The sequence below is a fragment of the Nelusetta ayraudi genome, unplaced genomic scaffold (assembly GCF_046127955.1).
Source record: "Nelusetta ayraudi isolate G7.1 ecotype Tasmania unplaced genomic scaffold, CSIRO-AGI_Nayr_v1 ptg000135l, whole genome shotgun sequence".
Classification (NCBI taxonomy): domain Eukaryota; kingdom Metazoa; phylum Chordata; class Actinopteri; order Tetraodontiformes; family Monacanthidae; genus Nelusetta; species Nelusetta ayraudi.
In genome coordinates, this window is record NW_027466185.1 from 21,722,288 (window position 1) to 21,745,000 (window position 22,713).

Here is a 22,713-nt window from a genome sequence, read left to right on the forward strand (position 1 = left end):
TTAATGCCAACAGATGATTGTCTCGCGTGAAAGAAAAAGCAACAAAACAAACAAAACGTGATGTGAAATTGTTCCATTCTTAGTCATCGCCTCACCACACTGGATTCTTTTTCTCCATTTTTCCCGGGCCTCTCCTCCTGTTTCAACGTCCCCGTACTGGCCGCGTCCACTCTTGGGGCAGAAAACAGACAACCGCCTGCAGGCGGACACCGCTAGCTCTGACTGTCAATACGGGCTGCTACCAAGAACTTGGAAAAAATAATAAAATAATATAAAAGGAGACGATGGCACGAGGTGCCTCGAGAGACGACAATGTGAGTGGGGAATCGGTGCTTCGACGAAAAAATAAGCAAGATGAAGCTATGCAATTCCCTCCTCTCAACTCAAATGTGACTGGCGGATGACGGCAGGAAGAAAAAAACAAACAAAAAAAACAGCCTCCTCAAAATGACATTCATGTTTTTCTCGATAAACAAGAGAGTTTTCGGCACAGAGCCTTGGGAAAGTGTTCAACAAGCCACCGATCATGCCATGCAGAGTAATATGAACAAGGAAGTCAAATCCACATCGTTATCAGCATTTTTTTTTTTGATACATTTAGAATTAAAAAACAAAACATAAGTGACAACCTCAAGATACCCGTGGAACGTAAAATAGTATTATACATGTTTTTATTTTTTTCAATGCTCAATTTGACATTTAACAAACGTCCATCCCCCTGTGCAAGAGGCACCGATAAACACCTACACTGAGTTTTATGTGCACACATTTTCACCAACAATATGTTATTCAGTATCATCAATTCTATTTACACGGTTTTGTTCGTCATTTGGTACTGTCCGACATCTCCGGAGACTAAATCGCCCTGGTGGAGTAGCTCTCGTTTTCAGAGGCTCCACTCTCTCCATGTGGTGAAAGTGGACAAATTGGCTTTGAAAGCAAAAGAGAAAATTGTTCCACAGCCACATCGGAGGGCGTCGCTATTCCGATTCCCTTCGGCGGTGGCAGGATTTCTGTCGCCTAATGTGTAGCGAACATCGTCCCGCTGCTAACGGGAGACGTCCCGCAAGGCTTCCAACAGGCTTAATGAGGTGATATGTTAAAGAGGGACTGGACATGGAGCTCGCATGCTGTTTTTGTGCTTGTGCTGTTTCATCCAACCACCTCATACTCGCCGCCTCTCTTTTGTATTTTGTAACAGTAGATAATCAATCGTAGGGTTTCGAACCGAGCGACAGTGCCAGGTTAGACTATGTTGCCGCTTCTGCTAATGAGCGCCCGGCACCGCGATCGCTCGCTGCTGTCCGGGCGCTCTGACAGCATAATTAAACAAAAATATTTTCATTACTGGACAGAAGCCTGGGCAGGGACTAGAATTTTGTTTTGTTTTTCTTGGTGGGATTTTGTAAACAACTGAAATGCTTTCAAAACGTCTCGGATGATTGATTGAAGTGACATGTAAGCTGTGACCTGTGGAATCCATCTTGCTCATTTCAACTGATACTCATTGAAAAAGTGGCATTTTTTCCATTATCCTTGTCCCGGCACGGCTGCAACAAGGCTAATAAAGGCATTTCAACATCATTCAGTTTGGGACTTTCACCAAGGGCAATTTCATGTTTTGCAAAGGGGGAATCGATCTGACACGTTAACGGCCAGGAATAGTTGCTAGTAGCTACTTACAGTACATCATCCAGATTAAGGGAAAATCCTGTCGACTTTGTGCCACTTGGTGTTTTTTTTTTCTTGCGGTGGGAAACCAGAGACACTTGCCGCCGGGTCTTCCAGTTGACCTCCTCACACAGACACCGAACCGAGACACAGGAATACATTTTGCACGTATGATTTAAATAGCTAACCTGTGCATGTGTTTAAATATACTTTCAATATTTTTTACTCTTTCCTCTTTTCCAGATATTTTAAATGTAATGGATGGCTAACATCGCTGACAGTTTTGTTCACAAGTGGCCACCCCAAAAAGCAATAAAGATATAACAAAAAACCCCGCGAGAAAGAAAACACAACCCATTACACCGTTTAAATCTGCATTTGGAAGAAAACAAAACAAAACAGGTGGATCAATTTTAAGCATAACACCATTTTTTGTTTGAAAAAAAGAAAAGAAAAAAGAAACCCAAAACCCAACATTCAACATATGAGATCACACGTGTCGAAACAAGTGCGCACGCCTTTTGCTCTCCCATGCAAATCAAGGTTGACCTGGAATTTGCCCGTGTGCGCTCGTGACGCGCCGCCGTGTCAGCGTCTCCTACACGTACATGGCCGGGGACACGAAGCTCTCGCCGCGGGAGATGTTGGCTGCCAGTGGCTCGTGACCGGAGGACTCCAAGTCGTTGCCGTTGTCAAGGACCGGGGCGGCGCCGCCGTTCAGGGCTCCGGTGGTTTCGTCGTCCAGGTTCTGTAAAAGTCGGCGGCGGTGGAAACGTTTACTCACTCGAGGAGCTTTTAAAACGCGAAGGTTTGAAGTTTGTCATTTGTATATTTTTGGTGCGGACAGGAAACTTGGAAACTCAGACTGACAGCCGCGGAACACAAAACACGGCGGCGCCTGGAGTTAAGCTGTCCAAAGAGAGATCAGAGCCGGCAGCGGGTCGACTGCGGCTCATATACTGTATGTTGGTGAGCTGAAAGCTGGGTGTGTGTCGGTTACCGAGACGGGCTCCCCGCCTGTGGGCTCGTAGTAGACCTCTCCTCTGCTGAGGGGGGCCGTCTCCAAGCCTGCGGGGGGCGCCGACGGCTTGTGCAGCTACAAAGCAAAGAGAACACAACAGAAATAGAACAAATAAATGAAAAAAAAAGAAGCAAAAAATGACTCAGATGGATGAAGTTTTATCCACCATAAAGATTCAAACCGAAATTGCCTGGACTTGTACATGCAGTATTTGAACAGGGCATGGCGTTAGATCAATCTGAACAGTTGTGGTGAAGGTCTCGTTCACCCAATATTAAAATTCTGTGATTGGTGTAACCATACTGGAGTTTCACAAACAGAAAGAATTTCAGTCAAATGTAATGGCAGCAATGGCCACGACAGGCCACAGTGGGACAATAACGCTGGTCTCAATGCAGATAGTGTGCCGTTTAAAAATGGAAAGTTACCAGCCTCCTCGACAGGCGCACATGCAGGCAAAATAAAAAAGCGAGCTGGCCCTTTTCCTTCTCCTCCTTCCATGTCAGAATTCTCCAGCATTTTCCCGTCCGTTTGTTTACTGTTTGATATGACTTCACACCCAGTGGCTGAAGCCTACACACAGCAACGCATACATTGCATTCTGGCTGACCCTGTGCGAGTGATTAATGCAGCCTTTAGTAGGTGGCTCCAGTGGCTATTCTGCCTCAAGACATTCTGTTAACATCAATATTTACAGTGAGGCTGGACTGCCAAGTCTTCCGGACTCTTTGATGATACTAAACGAGTGGCACAGAGGCACGTTGTGTTCTTTTTTTCCTCATCTTCTACTTTGGAGTATATTTGTAACCGGAGATGTGAAATGGTTTGAATCCTTGGCCTCTGTGAAACTCCAGAGCAGTTACGTGGATTAGTGAAAGTCAGCACAGCCTCCATCCAATGTGAACAGTGAACTGTTCCTTTATTATGAAGGCTTTTAAAAAAATGCATTCAATAAATATGCTGACTCAGTGTTTTATATTCAGATGCAATGACTGATAAATAGATTCACATATATACAGAGGTGGACCCCTGCTCCGACACCAACTTACCCTTGAGGAGCGGACAGAATTACTATACAGTAATTACTAAAATAACTTGAGAGAGAGGAAATCCTCGGTGCCGTCGACGTTGAATGTATTCTAATTGTGCCTTGCTTTAATTACGCTATGGGCTGCTTCTCATGGGAGGCGGCGAAATCAGCGGAGGCGTTGAGGAAAAAAAGCACGAGGTGATAATGGGAGGGCGATGGAGTCCGACAGAAGACAGACGCAAAAGGACACTGGGACTCCTCCTCTGTTTCCGTGTGAAGTCGTGCTTCCACCAGCCACTGGGGCATTTTTCTTCTTTCTGTCAGATCCTCAGACAAAGCTGCTTATTAAAACAACAAGGCCTTTTTTCTCTCGCTAGACTCTTCTGGCTCCAATTAGCGGGTTAGCACCTGAACGGGAGCAGCGCTACCATCAACGTTATGCCACCCAGGCGCTATCACGATTACCTTTAGTAAAATCTAAAAGGGTAATTATGATGTGTGACTTTATTTACTGTTTACTTGCTTTAAAAGGTTTTCTTTTGGAGTTTATGCTTTTTGAGTCAATGGCCTTATAGTAAAGAGATCTAATAAACATAGAACCGGCAGCACTTCAGGCCTATTACACGAGCACGGAGACATGTGACAGAATGACGGGCAAAACATCAGAAGAGATGCAGGAAGAAGAGGAGGAAGATGAAGAAGTAGGAGGAGAGAAGTGCCCTAATGGAGCTCTTTACAAACCAAGCTAATTATTTTTTAGATGTAAACCATCTCAGACCTCCAGATCAATAGCCATTAGTCCCGTTTTTAAACTGGCCAAATGGACTCCGCCAGTGTCTCGGCATTTGAATGAGTGTGCAGAATATAATCCCGGACACGATGAAGATTGATTCGCTGGCCGCGTCGGACCACTCACCATCTCCGTCGAGCTGCCTGCCTTCACCGGGGGAGGTGGCTTGTGCTTGGGGGGTCCGCTGATCAGAGAAAAGACACACATAATGTATTAGGCTGATCAGTTAGCGCTCCGATAATGCTTTGCATTTCCTTTTGGCGCGGGGATATAGAAGCGTTGAGCCTCGGACGTTCCGTCGTGCTGCGACTCATCCCTGATTCTTCTCTTCAGGCGGCTGGAGGAGGGGACAAATGGTTGCATGGTGGCCGTTTTGTGAGCTTTTCCACGCTGAAATAAACCTTACTTGCCAGATAACCGCAGATACAGACACACTTTCCTGTGAACCCTCTTTTTTTTATTTTTTCAATTTAATATATCAAACAGAGATGCGTTGGAAAGATTTCAGCACCGGCAGGGGTTACTCTGCGTGAATAGGAACAAAGAGTAACACAAGAGTTCAGGTCGTTTAAAAGGGAAGTGTGGTTTGCTGCAATACTGTTTTTTGTTTTTTTTGAAAGACGTAATATGTATCATCATTTAGGTCTCCCGGACAAAAAGAGTAGCTTCCCTGCCTCTGAGTAAAGCAAAGGGACATGGGAGTAAATAAATGTAAAGGGGGAATAAAAAGCTGGCAGACATGTGGACAGACAGTGTCAGTGTTGCACTTCCTGTTGCAGGATAAATGTAGAGTCAGCCAAAGTAATGTATGCACACATCAGGAAAAGAACAACTTGCATGGATATTTCAATACCAAATTTGTTCAGACCTGGTGCTCAAAGGGGTGACCATTGGCTTCCAGACGTTTATGTGCACTGTGACCTACTGCTTGGGTAACGTTTGTTACCTCAACGCTTGGTGATGCGACATTCATGAGGGCGATGCCATCTGTCGGGAAAACATCGGACAACAGCAAGCAGTGTTGTCGTAATTGAATCAAACTTCGAAAGAGGTGTCTTTATGTATCGAAGTACTTAGACAAATCAAATATTTATGTACGTTTTTCTTGTCCTGATGTGTGTGTGCACACAGTATTTTGTCTGACTCTGTATTTGAAGATGTTCATCTCATGCAACAGCGTTCTAGTCTTGACGAAGCGAGTAAATGACGACATACGCACCGACTGGCACTTGTGTCTACCCCCCTTTACCACCCTTTTACAATCAATACTGCGGCTTGTTGCAAAGTTGCGCTCAACATGAGGTTTTGCTCGTGTTGCTTCCCCTGCTACTTGAAAATGACTGCCGGTTTTCCAGATGAGAAGCGAGAGCCGCTAAGAGGTGGAAAGTATTCTGTTTGAGTTTGACGAGCGTCTGCGGAGGCTCTTCTATTGTGTCGTTTTTTTGTTGTTTTTTTTTTACCATTTAATTCAGAACCAAGTGGGGAAAGGTCTGAACCATATTAGTGAGGAGAATTTGTTTCATCAGACGCAGCAGAAGGTTAACCTCTCGGCCCACACAGCCACACTCCCTGGGGGGTCCAAGAGGAACAAATGGAAATCCACTCTGAGGAAGTCTATGACGTCTGCTCCTAGCACACCTGCTCTTGTGCATTGTCTTTCATTTATTGCTTTTTCCACAATCAGTGGGTAACAGCAGCCCTCGGGAATTCACACTTTTCATTCCAGCGACGAGCATGACTTTTATACTAACTATATAGTTGTTGTCCCATTGACTCTGACGGCAGGCTTCTGGCTCTTAGACGTTTCTCAACAGCAGGACAACGGCGTTATCTAATAATCTCTGTCTGGTGCCTGGAGCTGTTAAGACAGGTGGAGTTCAAATCTCTGTGACTTTGGCGGGCGTTACTGCTGGAATTCATGGCGCCGAACCATTTTCAGACAAGCACGGCGTGGCGATAACAGATTCCCCACATGGTTGTGTAACTATTAAGATTACATTTTGGTGGCAGCGCGGCCGTCGCGCAGGCTCGAAATGAAAATCTCAGGAGCTGGTGCGAGACTTTTTTTTTTTTTTTGCCAGAAAATGGCTTTTAGATGAATGATTCTCCCGACCCCCCACCAACACAGTGTCCTTGATACTCAGTGTAAACTCTTTGTCAGAGCAGGCAATGGCAACCACATGGGGGAATGGGTGCTGGGAGCAGCCTGTCGGGCCAAAGACACCCACCCAAGCCATTTCAAATTGCAATGTCGCCTTTTTACAGGAGCAATTGCATTTGGCGGACATGAAACATTGACGCATCTTAATGAATAAACATAAAGCCGCAGTTGATAAAATGGGATTTTGTGGGTTGTTTTAATCAAATTGCTAATTCCAGGTTTTAGCTAGGCTAGCTTTCGCCCAGAGGTCACCAACACGGTGCCCGTAGGCAAGATTTCTTTCCCTAGGAGGAAATAGGGATAACCACTCCCCAAACTCATCTCACTTCTACTTCGAGTGCGCCACCTTTGGTGGCTGAAAGATGAAAGAAGAATTCCACGGAAGAATTGTTGACCAGGCAGTGGAGATCGCGCCAAAAGTTCCGCGGCGCGGAGTATCAATAATAATGTATATCTAAAGGCAAACTGACAAAATTAGTTTTTTCTGTTGTAACAAGCTGGCCGCCCTTAGTATGACTCAGTAGCCAAGAAGCAGCTCTCCGGTTGGTGACCTCTACTTTAGCCCGTGCGTGCAGCCTCTGTGTTTGCGAGCAGGGTGAATTTGCACGACTTGGTGTGCTGTCTGTCGGTTTTAAGTCATATCAGTCCATGCACATGATGCCAAAATCAGGGACGGACAGTCGGCCTTAGGTTTGCTACGTGGGGAACCTGCTAGCATCTAGCTGCAACTTTTAGGGTATTTTCTTTTCTGCAAGGTCTGCCCCGCCCGCGTGAGACGAAGCGAAGACGCTTAAAAAAAACAAAACATTTCCTGTCCTCACAGGAAGGTCGTGAGCCGGCTGTATTTGGAATCTCCAAGGTGAGCTCTCTGGGGGAGGTGGCCGCGGACAGAATCCATTCCAAGCTGCGGAATAACCGGGGACGATGCCACCCGAAACCCCGACAAACCCCGACAAACCAAGAGATCAACTCCCCTGCTGCTCAGAGGGAGGTTAGAATAACTCGTTCCAAACTGCTGCCACAAGACTGGACGCACAACCTCCCTGTATCTGCCACCACCTCCCTGCAAACTAGCCAGCGCTACATCCACGTCCATGTGTTCACCGTTTCTGCTGCCGTCTTGCTGTGCTTGTCGTGATGGGAGGATTTCTCTGGTTTTATGTTCCTTCTCTGCTCATGCAGCCACCCACCAACCAACCCGCCCACCTCGCCTCCCTCTCTGCCCGCCCGCCTGTCCGTCCACTGATCAATCTGAATGAGGAAGCAAAGAACACCCCACCGGCTCCCCCCCGGCTGTCAGCTCCGGGTGAAGATTTGTGACAGAGGCACCTCCGCCCCGTCCCCTCCTGACACGCACTAACTTTTAATGAGCCTTATTGTCAGAGGTGGGAGATTAATGATGCCCCGTTGGTGTGCCTGTGTGTGTGTGTGTTGGGGGAGTTTGAAGCGACGAGGGTGCGGGCACTCGACGCTAATGAAGACTTACTTTTCATCGTCTTTGCACTTGCGGATGAGGAACACGGCGCCGATGATGGCACCAAAGAAGGCGAGGGCGCCGATGATGCCTCCGATGATCGCACCTGTCGTCGGACCGGGAATGATTGGCCTCTTCTCTTCTAGAAAGAAAGGAAGAAAGAAAGAATCCTCTCACTGAATCATATAAATTTCACCGGAAAGGATTCAGACGCTTTCATGCGGCTAATTTGCCCGACTTGAATTTTTTATGCCGTGAGGGAGAGGGAGAGAGAGAAGAGAGGCTCGGAGCATGAATCGGAATTGAAAGTACAACATCGGATGATCAAACGGCAAGTTTAGGTTCCGAGGCAGCAACGATGTACAATTTATGGCGCAACAACGGTCGCGAACAAACACAGAGAACTCCCCGCGCGCTTAAGAAAGCGACTCAAAGCTCCGTGAAGCCCACCGACGCTGGCAAAGGCCACGAATCTTTGAGGCTCAGCCTCTCATCAGCTGAATCTCACGCTGACCTCCACCATCTCGCTTCAGCAAAGAGTCTGTTCCCAATTTCCGCGAGGCACCTAAATTAAGTGTAAAAGCCTCTCATTACAGTGGTGCTTTTTATTTAAAAGAAGGGAAAAAGGAATTTTTGAAAAGAAAATCAACAGCCCAGCAGGCCCGACAGCAGCTGTGCAAGCACAAAAACAGCAACGCGGACGCTTCCTGCGCCAGCGCTGGAGATAACAGGGATTTTGGCAAAAACAACAAAAGGGAGCCAAGATGATTTTCACAGGCTGCTTGGGCCCCTTTTTTCCCTCTCCCTTAGAATTGAATTTCATCACCGCCACTGATGTAAGAGCACTCCTCTGCATTGGACACAGCCATGAGAAAAGCATAATTGCGTCAATGATTTTCCGCTAATTAGGATTCGCTGCGTACACCGGGCTGATTTGTGTTTGTAATTTGTGAAAAGATTTGTGCGATTTTCTTTGTCGTTTTCGGGAAATTACAGCCACAGAAAAACAAAACAAAACCCAGACAACAACAACAACATATGTCAGAGGTGATGTGAGACTCATCCTTTACTGTCTGGTCTCTGGGAAACATTAGCGAGAAGGGAAGCCTGGAAGAACCATATGGTTTATTCATATATATATACATATATATATATACACACATGTATATATACATATATATATATATATATATGTATATATATATATGTATATATATATATGTATATATACACATATATATATGTATATATATATATATATATATATATATATATATATATATATATATATATATATGTATGTATATATAGCGTGAGTTCACACGCAGAGCCAATTAATGAATTCTAATAGAAACTGCAAACACTCACTCTCAGATTGCATTGTGCACCTGTGGACACCAAGCGCTGGTTAATTACAAATAGCCCACTGCAGGCAGCTGATGCTTAAAAACCCAAGCAGACCTTTACTGCTATCAACAAGAACACTCGGATTTAATGAACTAAGCTGAGGAGGCGGAGTTTTAGGATGTTGACCCTTCGTTGTGCAATCTTTAAAATGTCAAAGTATAAGCAGTGGTTCAGCCTTCCTGCAATGCTTTCAGCCGCTGCGTAGGGTCACCGACCTGAAGACTGGAGACCCTGTAAACATTTCGTTCCTCCCGATTCCATCAAGGACAGTCGACTTTATGGACGTCTCACTTTGCTCCCACACTTTTGTCATATGAGCTGTGACATCAGTGAATAGAGAGTTGTGAAACCCCGACATCGGGTTGTGAGACCCTGAACAGGTCCAGTCTTACGTAGTGGTGACACATGGCAGCCTATTAATAAGTGCACTTGCTTTTTATGCAAATACAAATGCTCTTTATCATGCTGAGAACTCATGTGGATCCTGGTGATTGCGCGATCCTGCTAAAATATGCCTGAAGTCTACAGCAGGTGGTCAATGCGCTTTACTTAACCTAGCCAGCAGATGGCAACATATTCAAAGTTTAGACATTCATATAAGGATAGCGAGACAGATGGTCTGTCCACAGAGAACTTGGTAAGGGTAAGACGAAACCCACTGTTTGCGCACGTGTGGATGTGTGTTTTTCTTTCCTCTTTTTCTGAATGACGGCTAACACAGCGCACACGGGAGAAATGAAAAGAGACGGAGGAGAGATCGATCAGGGAGACAAAGGTAGGGAGGAGATAAAAAAGCAAAAGCAGCTGCGAAGGACGAGCGAGAGGAGGCTGAGGAGGCGGCGACGCTGCGCTGGTCGGGAGGGAAAATAGCAGGGACGCAATGTGACAATGCCGGGAGCCAGATGGAGGGAGGAGGGGGACGCGTGTACATACACACGCACACACACACACACACACACACACACACACACACACACACGTAGAGAAGAACACGTGAACCCAACCGATCATGCTCATGTGACGTGCGCCGTGATCAAAGTTGTGCGCTCGCCGCTTTTTGCGACTGATGTCGGCGGCTGATTACCGACGGGCTTCTCAATAAACAATGAGTCACGGTTGGCGCATTGGAAATGCCAGACGGGCGTCGGGGGGGCTGAATGCGGCTCCGGGGGCGACGGAGGGGAGATGAAGAAGTTAAGAAGGGGGAGAAGGATGAAGTGGAGGAAGAGGCCGTCCCCGCCCAGCCTGCCTGCTGCTCACCGTCGGCCGCGTGCAGGCGGGTAATCGGCCAATCACGCGGTGGCAACTCAACGCGTATATATTCAGCCGCGTCGACGGCTTGCTGAGCGTCACAAAGGGGAGGAAGCGGGCTTGAAGCGACGTCGATCGGGCTGCCGGTTTGTCCGACTGCTTTTGCGCGACATCGCGGCCGTCTTTCGAGAGATCGGCTCCAAAAAGCGAGAAAATACCCAGTGAGAGGCAGCAGCAGCGTGGAGGAAAATGCTCTTTTGATGTCAGAGGTCAGAGGTCAGACGGGGGGGGGGGGGGGGGGGGGGGTCACTTTCCAACTCCTAGCTTTGCGCCAGCCAGCACACCGATCAAAGCTTTTCAACTGGCTCGTGCAGAACCTCAGGACTGAAGATAAATAAATGATCAGACAAAACACGAGTGCCTTTCTAGGTAGAGCAGTTACATATTTATCTTTTTAGTCGATCAGAAGAAAAAGTGTTTTCCCCCTAAACTGCAATTTCGTTGCGCCATTCGCTCTCGGCATTGAGACTAGACTGGATTCTGAATGCTTGCCAAGGAAAGAAAGAAAATTCTTCCACCAAGATGTGAATTAAGAAATAATAAAGATGCTGGGCCAATGCCAAACAAAAATCAATTCCTTCATTTTTCAGAGCGGACAAAGTTGGCAGCAACAGCGTCAGGATTTTATCGCAGATTGACGATTTGTTTTATACATATATAGTTTGCATGTTTGTTTGACTGTTTCGGAAGTTATCGGAGTCTCTGACCTCGTGTTTCCCTGCAGTTTCACTTCACCCGGGCGGGCGGGGGGGGGTTCGGCCGCAAGTCACAACTCGAGGTCAGACGACTCGCAAATCACGGATCAATTTTTTTTTTTTTTTCACAATTCCCTCATTGCGAGGAGATCTGGCCGCCCGCTCGATGTTTTGCGCCACGGGGCTGCGACAGTTGTCTCGCTCAGGTGCCAAGTTTACACAAAGCACATTGCATTTTTGCAAGAAGCAAGTAAGCAAGCAGCGCGGTGAGGCTTCAACCGTGTGCGTGGCTTTGATGACGATTCTCTTCATTCAGCGGGGGGAAAAAAAAAAAGCGTCTAAAGTTTGAGCAGAAACTTTGCTCAAAGCTTCCACCAGGACCAGAGATCAAAAGCGAACAAAAAAAAAGGTTTTTTTCATCCACAAATCCACAAGCTACAGGACTGTGTGTGTGTGTGTGTGTGTGTGTGTGTGTGTGTGTGTGTGTGTGTGTGTGTGTGTGTGTGGAAGCCACTCTGATCTCAGGCATGCAGGGTGCATTAGCGGTGAGTCGACACACCGTCTGTCATCACTACTGTCACTTCCATTCACCTCCATCCATTAAGGGCCGGGCCAGCACTGTGCTCCCGCTACCACACCTTCCTCTTCCTGCACCTCCTCCACCTCACCACCAGAGTATTTATTGGAATAATCAAACATTTATACCACTAATATTAGAACATTATATTCAAAATTTCAAATTTCAAATTCAGCTTTCAGAAATTTGTGTTTATAAGCCTCAATACGGAGCGTGTGCCATATTTATTGATCTTTTTCTATAAATTGTGCATAGCCTCGGAACCGCACAAGCTTTTTATTCTTGTATAATATTTATATGGAGAGTTCTTGCACAACTTTCTTTCACTGCTGACTTTTTTTTCACAAACTATTTGCACTGGTATTGGAGTTGCTTCCATGGCAATCAACCCATTTCATAAACATGCAAAAAAAAAACACAACAACACTTATTTATATCTAGCGTCACGTAGACAACTGTAAATAATCAAACTGTTCATAACATGTAAACATCTTGTTTCTATGAGTTTTCCTTCTCTTTGCATGACTATGTTGCTGTAATCATGCAAATTTTCCCAACCTGGAATTAATAAATGTATTCTATTCTATTCTATTCTATTCTATTCTATCACTGACTTGGGCTGCATACCATGGCTCTGGGCTGGAGATGTAAAAAACAATTCTGCCAGAGGACCTCCACTTCTCTCTCTGCAGCTCTGTGCATCGCTCCATCGCCGGGCGCAGGGAGGAACCCCTGCGCCCAAATTGGCACACAATGCTATTATCTAAGCGACACTCGAGCGGTGAGAAATTGCCACCGGATGGGCCGGCCATTTAAATGAAAGGGGAAGGACGCCGCTCCGTCCGTCCGTCCGTCCGTCCGTCCGTCCACGGCCTCTCTTATCAAACGCTCCAGTGTGTGGGCCGGATCGCCGCATTAGCGATAATAGAAACACATTCCGCCCCAAGGACGTGCACTTTTCTCCCGTCTCTCGCCCCGACGCCGGAACGCAGATTAAAAGAAGCATTTTGGTCGGTCTGGAGGGGAGAATTTTTTTATTTTTTTTTATTTTTTTTTTTAAAGAGAGGATATAGACGCAGATAGACACAAAACATGAAGGACAGCCGCACAAAAATGCTGTGAACGAGTGGATGAGAATCGCTTCCGGTCCAGAGGAAGGCGGCCATCCATCCGTGCAGCCGTCAATGCATATGCAATTGATGCAAGTATACACGGCTGACGTGATAAACTGTTGTTGCGTGTCACACGCCCGCGTAGAGATGTTCCATAGGCTCTTTCGGCTGCTGCTGGAATAAAGGACAAACATTCTGCTTTTCAGACGTGCCTTTCACACTTCCCACACTTTCTTTTAATGGCCTGTTTGGGCTAATCTTCCAATCGATGCGTCGATTGATCCATCAGGAAAATTACTCTACAGCCTCAGCTCTCGTCATGGCTGCGTCACCTCGTGAGCTCTGACAACTTTTGCAACATTTTGCAGCAGAGCCGGCTGATTTCCTCCCACCGCGACCACACGCTCCCCGTTGGAGCGACAGCAGGTGCCGTCGCATCAACAAGTGGCGACTGGAGAAGAGACAGGATGCATTTGCGGCGGCGGCGGCAGCAGCAGCAGCAGCAGCAGCAGCAGCAGCAGACCCATTTCGGGCTCCTGCTCTAGCGAGTATTACGCAACAATCACTTTATTCCGTCCACACATTTAACACAAAAACCTTTCCTGTGCTTAACGCAGCTGCTATTATGGCTTTTTTCTTTAGTTGCAGGGGAAGTGTTAAAATGAAGCCAATCATTCGGCTCCCCGACAATGCACTTAGCTCGGAAATCTAAAGCCTGAAGTTCGCGTGAACACAGCCAGAACTTTCAAATGGCAGCAATATTGCAAAAAAAAAGAAAAAAAAAGAAGCAAAAACAACACCAGCCACCTAGTTGTCCATTACAGATGTGGAGAGAATGTGAAGAACCTCACTGATGACAAGCCTCCTCTTGAATATAGTCATTCCATCTGCAGTCGCTGTCAGAGCTGAATTAGCACAAGCTCCTTTTGTCCACCTGATACTTTTGTTTGAGGCTCCATTGTTCGGGTTGTTCGGCAGCTCCTGGAAAGCCCACAGCCTCATTTCATTTCAGGTCCTGACATTCAGCCGCACTTCTCCGCAGGTTTTGAATTTAGCTTCACAATTTTTCCCCAAAAAATATGATAAAATCTGGAATGGAACAGTGTTTCCACGCGAGTTTTGCTAAATGTGCCCCATAATGCCAGACTCTCCTTTGTTGCGATAGATGAGAATTTTTTTAATTTATTTTTTCTTTACCTGAAAATTGCTTTTTCATTTTTAATCGGCGCAATTTAAAAGCTTGTATCAGACGGACCTCCTCGGGTTGAATGAAACGTTTTCTAGGACACCGAAAGCCTGAAAGTGGCCAAACTCAACCGACCTTTCTGTCTGTGCAACAGTGGTGCCATGCAGCTCCTCAACCACCCTGGAAGAGCCACTGAGGACAAGGTATCACACAAAACCTCCGCTGGAGAAACAGCAAAGCGCTGACATTCTTCTATGCATGTATGCTGCATTTTTCCCCACAAAGCCCCAGCAGTTATTCATCAAACGGCGAGGACACGCTGAACTGTAATCATGGCAGCGTGTGTGCGCTGAAATGATGCCACAGAGACCCAACGACTGCTGCTGCTGCTGCTCACCCATCCATGAAATGCCATTTTAGCAGCAGGCATTAAGAAATAAGAAAAAAGAAAAGAAAGTGAAAAGGAAGCAAGGCGCCGTTCGCCTCACAGTTTAAGCCTCCGCCGAGAACTTCGGCAGTCGGCAGCGGCGAGATCCGACGTGACGCGGGACGCTAACGCGAGGCGACGGGATATGAATGAAGATTTTTGGACTTTTGCTGCGAGACAAACACGCACACAGACGCACACACACACACACATGCTTGCCGCTCTGGCCAACGCTCTCAGGTGCGGTTAGTCACTTCATCGGAAGAGGGGACGGCAGGATGGGAGGGGGAGGAGAGGGGAGGATGCGGTGAAGAGGGTGAGGAGTGGAAGTGCGAGGGCGGAGTGTCGGTGGCCTGCGGAAATGAAGAAGGAGACTCGAAAAGGTCTGAACACTCCCGAGGGAGGACGTGAGTGACGGCGGAACAACTGCTTCTCTCTCTCTCTCTGCCCCCCCCCCCCACCACCTTTTTTTTTAGCCCTCCACCACGTCTCGTTCCTCCGACCCGGCTGACATTTTATTCCTCCTCCCTCCCTGTCGCTCCTCTCGCGTTTGTCCTTCGCCCCGGACGTCGCGGGCCTCCAGTGGTGCCAACTCCCCAGTAAGAAAAGCAGCCATTGGCTGTCCTAGAAGTCGCTAAATGATGTCATCGCCCAATACGCATTAAGTGGCCATGCGCGTGTCATTGTCACGGACACAGTGGGGCTGTACGAGAGAGAAATAGCGCTGTGGGAGGGAGAAATAGCTTAATATGTTTAGAAATGGGGCGACACGGTGGCGCTGCCGCCTCACAGCGAGAAGGTTGCGGGTCCGATTCTGCACCGCAGCAGGAACAGTCGCAGTGTTTTGTGAAAACAACAAAGTCGCTGGAGGTGTCTGTCTGAAGACTCGCTAAATATAGCAACAAAGTCGCAAAGTTGGCAACACTGCCCACATCTCCAGCTGCCACCTTCTCGGCCCTGCCAGCCCCGACTGGCGGTGACATTAGCTCGCGCACACACGCACACACACACACACACACACACACACACACACACACACACCTCGAGATGACAAACACAGGCACAAATAGGTCAATACAACGGCTGCTGGAAAAAAAAGAAGAAAAAAAAAAAGCCCCAGCAAAATTATGAGAGCGCACAAATTACGGCAATCACGCTGCAATTATGAGGAATAAAGAGGACTGATTACAATCTCAGGGGCCTAAAAGCTCCTTAATTCCTTTCAGCAAGGCACTTGATGGGAGAGGCGCGAGAGCGGGAGGCAGGGCTGAGAGAGGATGTTGGAAGGTGGTGGCGGTGGTGGGGTTGCGGGGGTTACAGGGCAACATAATTGCACATTAAGGCTATTATTTTGCGTGTGTAAAAGTCCAGCTGTTCAAGGTGGCAAAACACCTCTTCAGCGCCCAAAAAAAATCCCCCGCAGAGAAAATCTTTCCTGGGCAATTTAGTGCAACAATGTGCAGAGGCGACGGCAAATTGACTGAAAGTGTTCAACGTTTCAACGTTTCGCCAAAAGCGTCAGATTGGCACTTTGAAGGAGAGTGCTAGCGAGACCTCAGCTCTGTTTTAGCCGCCCTGTTCGCTGCTGCTGCTGCTGCTGCTGCTGCTGCTGCTGCTGCTGCTGCTGCTGGTTCAATTCCTTTTCCCTTCCGCTTCTGTCAAATGGCCTGGATCTCGCAGATTTAGTGACTTTAATGCTTTAATGATTCCAGGCAATGTGGTTTGTCTTAAGATATTGAGTTGCACAAGTAGAGGGAGATTGAATCGGGGGGGGTATCTAAGGGAACGAGACGTGACGAGATCACCTGGCTGCCACCACTTATCTTTTTTCAATGTAGCCATTTGGTATTTTATCAGTCATACAGTCGATCACATCGTTTTGCCGGTGTGACTAGTCAGTGGATGCTGAGAATGACTTGAATCCATGCAATTGTTAAAAGGAAGATGAAGGATTTGAGACACATCATTGCTTTTGAAGATGAAGATGAAGAAAACAGTATTTTCCTCTTAGCTGTGTCCAAATGAAATACTTAAAAATCAGTAAGTGTTTGACAACAGCCCAAAATAAGTGACAAAAAACCATCTAGTTTCAGTTTCAAGTATTTTCCCACCCCATTAAATTATTTCAGTTTTTTTGGATGGAAAACAGCAGCAGATTAAGCCACTAAATGTGTAAAAATGTATTTTGAATTCCCGCCCCTTTTAAATTTGAAGGAATTTGAAACCAGCTTAAGTGCAGTTTTGACTTGATCGTTGATGAGTAGGGGAAAGGGCGCGGAAAGGTTCGTCAGCAGACGTTTAAAAAGCAAAAAAAAAAAAAAAAAAAAATCAGATGATTGGGGTGTGGGGTGGTGGGGGTGGGGGAGGCAACGGGGACAAACTATTTGCTTTGCATGATGACTTGGCTGATGAGAAACAAGTGGGGGAAACGTGGAGGAATCATAAATAAATCAAGGCGCCTCCATCACTGTGCACTCGGCGTAATTAGCCTTCCGGGATTAAACAAGAGGCCCCCGAGCACGCAGCAGCGCCGCCGCCGCCGCCAAGTACGTGACGGTCTGAAGCAGCCTGCAAGCGCAGCAAAACACACACGAGGGCATAGGAAGAAAAAAAAAAAAGGTAAAGAAGAAGAAGAAAAAGAAGAAAAAAACTTGCCATGATGCCCGTCTCTCTGACTCACTGTCTGTCTGTCGCTAATGGGAGAGGAGGGTCTGATGGGATCTTTGAAGGCCCACTGCGCCGCTCTCACACACACTCACACACACACACACACACACACACACTCACACACACGGCCAACACATAAGCCGGAGCACGGCTCGACCTTTTTGAATAAATCGGCCTATCAGCGATCCCGGTGTCGCGGCGGCGGCGCCCGTCTCCGGATACGCGACGCTTCACAGCCTTATCTGAGGCCAGCGGTGCTGCCCTTTCATTTCCCGACAGCTCGCTGAGAGCCTTTTATTCCCCCTCTCTCTCTCTGCCCATGTGTCTCTGCCCACTTAACAGATTAAAGACCCCCTCCCACGCACGCACGCACACACACACACACACACACACACACACATATATACTGTATATATATATTACCAACAGGAGACTATTATCTTTCACTGGCCAGCAGATTCCTTCTATTGATCGTTGCATAGTTTGTTTGTTTTTAGTGCTCCAACAGTGGAGTTTCACAATTTGGGATCAATAAAGTTCATCGATCTATCTGTCTATTTTTGTCTTATTATTCTTGGTGAATGTGTCATGACACATATGTCCCCTGTTGGTTAGGTAAGTGCACGCACACACACACACACACACACACACACACAAACACACAACAAAAAAACAAAACAAAAACTGATACAATAACAAATTAATGATGACAAATTTTTGCACATCTTGTTCTTTTTGTTATATTTTCATGCACTTTAAGATTCTTTCTAGTTGGATAATTGTCGGAAAGTTTTTTTAGTGCCGCAACAGAATAGTTTCCCAATTTGGGATCAATAAAGCACGTCTATCTATCTATCTATCTATCTATCTATCTACTGTATCTATATCTATCTATCTATCTATCTATCTATCTATCTACAATGTAAACGCGGCAAACCATTGAGTATCTGTCTATCTATCTATCTATCTATCTATCTATCTATCTACTGTATCTATATCTATCTATCTATCTATCTATCTATCTATCTATCTATCTATCTACTGTATCTATCTATCTATCTATCTATCTACTGTATCTATATATATCTATCTATCTATCTATCTATCTATCTATCTATCTATCTATCTATCTATCTACAATGTAAACGCGGCAAACCATTGAGTATCTGTCTATCTATCTATCTATCTATCTATCTATCTATCTATCTACTGTATCTATATCTATCTATCTATCTATCTATCTATCTATCTATCTATGTCAGGCTTATAGAGGCAAAAATGACATTACATAAAAATGATCTCCTTTCATAATATTCATTTTTCATAAGAGCTTTGACAGACAGGTGGACCTCATGTCTATATATATATGTCTCCTGCTGAATAGGTAGGTAAGTGCACGCACACACACACACACACTCACACGCACACATTTGAGAGGCTCACTCCACCGCCAAAGTAAGACGGAGGGAGTGAAGGAGCACCGCTCTCCAAATGATCCAAAGCAAATGAGTTTATCTTAGACGCAGACCGCCCACCGCCGCCGCTGCCCCATCCAACCATTCGGGATCAAACTAGGTCACAGACTCGCTGAGAGGAGCGATGGAGAGGAGACAGGAGGGGAAACAAACAACAGACGGGAGGAGGAGGAGGAGGAGGAGGAGGAGGAGAGGAAGACGAATCGGAGTGAGAGAAGGTGCTGCGAGAGGCCCTGCACTGAATTAGAACCCTCGTCGTCCCTCTTTCACTCTTTCTTCCACCTACTGACATTTGCAGACGTCCCCTCTCTTAAGAGGGAGTTCTCACTCACCCACCCCGCTGGCAATCCTTGAGAGTCACCTGGAAGGAAGGGGGGGGGGGGGGGGGGTCAAGGCACTCGTCTAATCAAGTCTGCGGAACGGAGGATGTGCTCGGTCTTCAGCCCGGCACTCGTTTTAAACACATTTGTTTGTTTTAGCCCCCGGGAGGCAACAGGCCACACGGCGCAACTCAGCATCTGCGTTTGTGCACATAACTCGTAAAACGACTGAAAGAGGCGTTTTATGATTAACCGTCAACAGACTCTGTCCTGAAATAGCTGCAAGTACAGCTTGATGGAAGTTAAGTACCAAAGCACAAAGTCTGAGTCTCATTTATTAAAATGAGGATCAAAGATAAGATTCTTTTTCATGATCCAGAGCAACTGGCCTCAAAACTGTTGCAAAGGTTTTCAGACCAGTGAGATTCTGATGAGGAACATTGAGGGTTAGTTCTGCGTTTGCGTTTCAAATCTGTTCATTTCATTTAATTTTCACATTTAAGCGAACTGTTGCATCCCCAGGGCCGTCTCGTGAGGAAAGGCTTCTCCTCAATATCCGCTGACATGTCTTCTATTTTTCACTCGCTTCTCCAGAGGACGCTCGCGTCTCTTTGTTTTTGTGGAAAGGCCCCTGCAGGGAAGACGAGGCAAAGCATCTGATCAAAGAGCCATAGGAGGTTAAGAATGAATGCAAATTGAATAAAGAACTTTACAAGGGTGAAGCCTCCGATCTGAAATAAAAATCTCACGCATCCCACAAGTCAAGTCAGCTCAACTTTGACTGGGCATTGCAGTGCACACACTGGTGATCATGCCCTGCTGTGTACACACCAGCAGGTGCACACAAGTCGATTACAAGTAAAAGCATTTTACATTAAAGGTGCCCTCCTACAAACACTTTCATCTCAGACTCCAGTGGAGCTGCCTCACATAGTTCATGAGAACCTCCTCGCAAAACAGTACATTTAGCCCTCTGTTTACAGCCTCCCACAGAAAAACGGAGGCCCCATTTGTGACATCACAGAGGGCCACTTTCTCAACAAGCATGCTTTCAGCACACAATCGATACAAACAACATGGATTCATTCATTCATTCATCCATCCAACCATGTGACAGTACCCTCTGTGACATCACGAAGCCACTTCCTGCAACGACAACAACTACTACAGAAAAACTGAGGAAGCAAAAGAAGTGAAGGGGAAGTTTAAAATATTTACTTTGCTGTTGTTTTTGTCTTTATCTATCAGTCAACAATCCATTTTTATTTGTAAAGCGCTACATCACATCCAAAGGCATCTCAAAGTGCTCTGCACAGTGGAAGAGAGAAACGAGTGATCCATCTCCAGAGCCAGCAATGAGAATTGGAACTTAAAGGAGAATTAATCTCGGGCCACCGGTGTGACAGAAGGCGAGGGCCCGTTTGATGTGACGAACTTTGAGATGATTACTGTCTGAACCGGCTGCTCCCTCTGGCTCTCGCAGAAATCCATATCGGGAGGGTTTTTTCCATCAATGTTTCCCCGATGGCGGCAGGCAGCCGTTCTCATCGGAAAGCTGTCCACTCTGAGCGTGGCGGCGAAACAGCAGGCAAACGCAGTTAGAGACTGGCTGGCGAGCACGGCGGGGCATTTAGCAGCTAAAGAGGCAGATATTTCCCTCGGGAGCCCCGCAGGGGAGCCCAATATCGGACTGGCATCCGCCAGGTGGACACGACTCAGCGTGGAATGACGCTGCCGGGAGCTAAATTAGCATCTGTTTACCGTCGGGTACGGAGCAGCTCAAAAAAGGGAGGCACCGTTTGTTTTATGTGTACGTTCAAAGCTGCGTCCCACCGTCCCAAAGTGGACAAGTCCACCGCTCTGTCCTCGCGGAGCTGCAGGTCTGTGGCAGGAAACCAAAAGTAGCTGCATTTCCATTACCTCCAGAATTACGCGAAACCTAAATATCGCAATAAAAAAGTGGTCATGGAAACACCTAAACTTCAAAAAATGACTCAAATATGGCTCAAAAGGTTTTGACGCTCTCACCAGGTGGTTTTTCAGACGGATCCATATAGAGGTATATCACAGACGCGTCATGGAAACACTTTTTTCACATTTACATGTCACCTGACGTGACGTACGGGGTCACGTGACCAGTTCACTTCAAGTGAAAATGGCGTGTTATGTTTGGACGGAGGAGGGGACAAAATATTCTTTACAAGTAATCAAAGAGAGAAATATAACAACCGTTCATGACAGCAAACAAACGTAAACAAAGAAAAGCAAACGTAACTCTCGTAAATCTCGCGGGATGTTTACGGGAATCACGGTTGATGCGCTTGGCGCGATTAAATTTAAAGACCAGCAAATTGCAATTGTACTTTGCCCAAATTCTAGAAATATGGCTTTTATTTTTGCGAAAAACTGTCATGGGAACGTAGCCAGTGAAGCCAGTCGACGGGAACAGCGGCTGAAACACGTCAACGCAACCCATCGATTGTGACTTTCCCATGGCAACAGGATGGGGTTAAAGAGGGTCGGTGGTGGGACGTGGCCTATGCTATTTCGCAATTATTGGCAAAGCTGCATATTGCAGCTGCAGCAAAATCATTCAATAAATTCCAACATGATTAAAAGTTTGTCCGCAGTCGGAGAGAGGAAGCAACTTCACGAAGGGGGGGAAATTAGAATGCGCAGCTTGTTTTGGAGACACAATTTCTGCACTAAAGAAATGAACTAGCCAGTGAAATGAAAATGGGGGTTTATGGTGTGATTGGCTGTGCATGTTAAAAAACATTGCCGCCTCCCAAACCATCGGTTTCTGGAACCTACATTCCATCTCAAACTTTATTTGTGGTGACGCATGCAGTAAAAACACAAAAAAGAAAACACAACCCGTCAGATCTTGTAAAGCACTGCACATATTTTGTGGACCATAACAGAAAATCCCTTCGTAGGAGTCCATTCATCCTCCTTAATGCAGGATTTTAGTTCCTGAAACTCTTTCTTTCCCAAACAGAACAAGTGTGAAATTCCAATTCGCCTCCAGCGGGAGCAAGCGCATTTGTTTAGCCGGCTGCAAAAGGTTTTGGGGCTTCCCAATTTTGAAACGACGCAACCTCAAGTGTATCTTATTTTTCCGCGCGCACGACGATGACATCAAATGCACTTCCTGTTGGCACAATGCTTGGCCAGGAGGAGGAAGTCCGCAGACAATTTGGCAGCGAGCGGCCGGTTGACCGAGCGCCACAGTCGAGAGGTTCAAGCTGCTCGGGTAACACCGGCATGGAAATGGAAGAATGCAAAAGTGGGTTTGTAATATTTGGGCGCGCTCAATTTCGTCCCCCGGCAGAGGCGAATGAAGGACCCGGTTGGGTGGGCGAGAGGAGTCATACCAAGCGCTCCCT

At 46.6% G+C, this 22,713-nt stretch overlaps 1 protein-coding gene across 2 annotated transcripts in view; it reads right to left on the bottom strand.

The window, feature by feature from the left end:
- Positions 1-2,114: 2,114 nt before the first annotated feature.
- The window catches only part of pvrl2l (PVR cell adhesion molecule related 2 like), a 291,813-nt gene continuing 271,214 nt past the window's right edge, over positions 2,115-22,713 (bottom strand). Inside the window, exons 7-10 of one of the 2 annotated variants that reach the window (XM_076012058.1) lie at positions 8,160-8,286; positions 4,639-4,696; positions 2,672-2,767; positions 2,115-2,419 (exon numbers count right to left, since the gene is read on the bottom strand). In XM_076012058.1, coding sequence (XP_075868173.1) covers positions 2,270-2,419; positions 2,672-2,767; positions 4,639-4,696; positions 8,160-8,286 — 431 coding nt within the window. In that variant the 3' untranslated portion in view covers positions 2,115-2,269. Of the gene's footprint in view, positions 2,420-2,671; positions 2,768-4,638; positions 4,697-8,159; positions 8,290-22,713 lie in introns of both variants that reach the window. The other variant, XM_076012057.1, reaches the window with a different exon arrangement.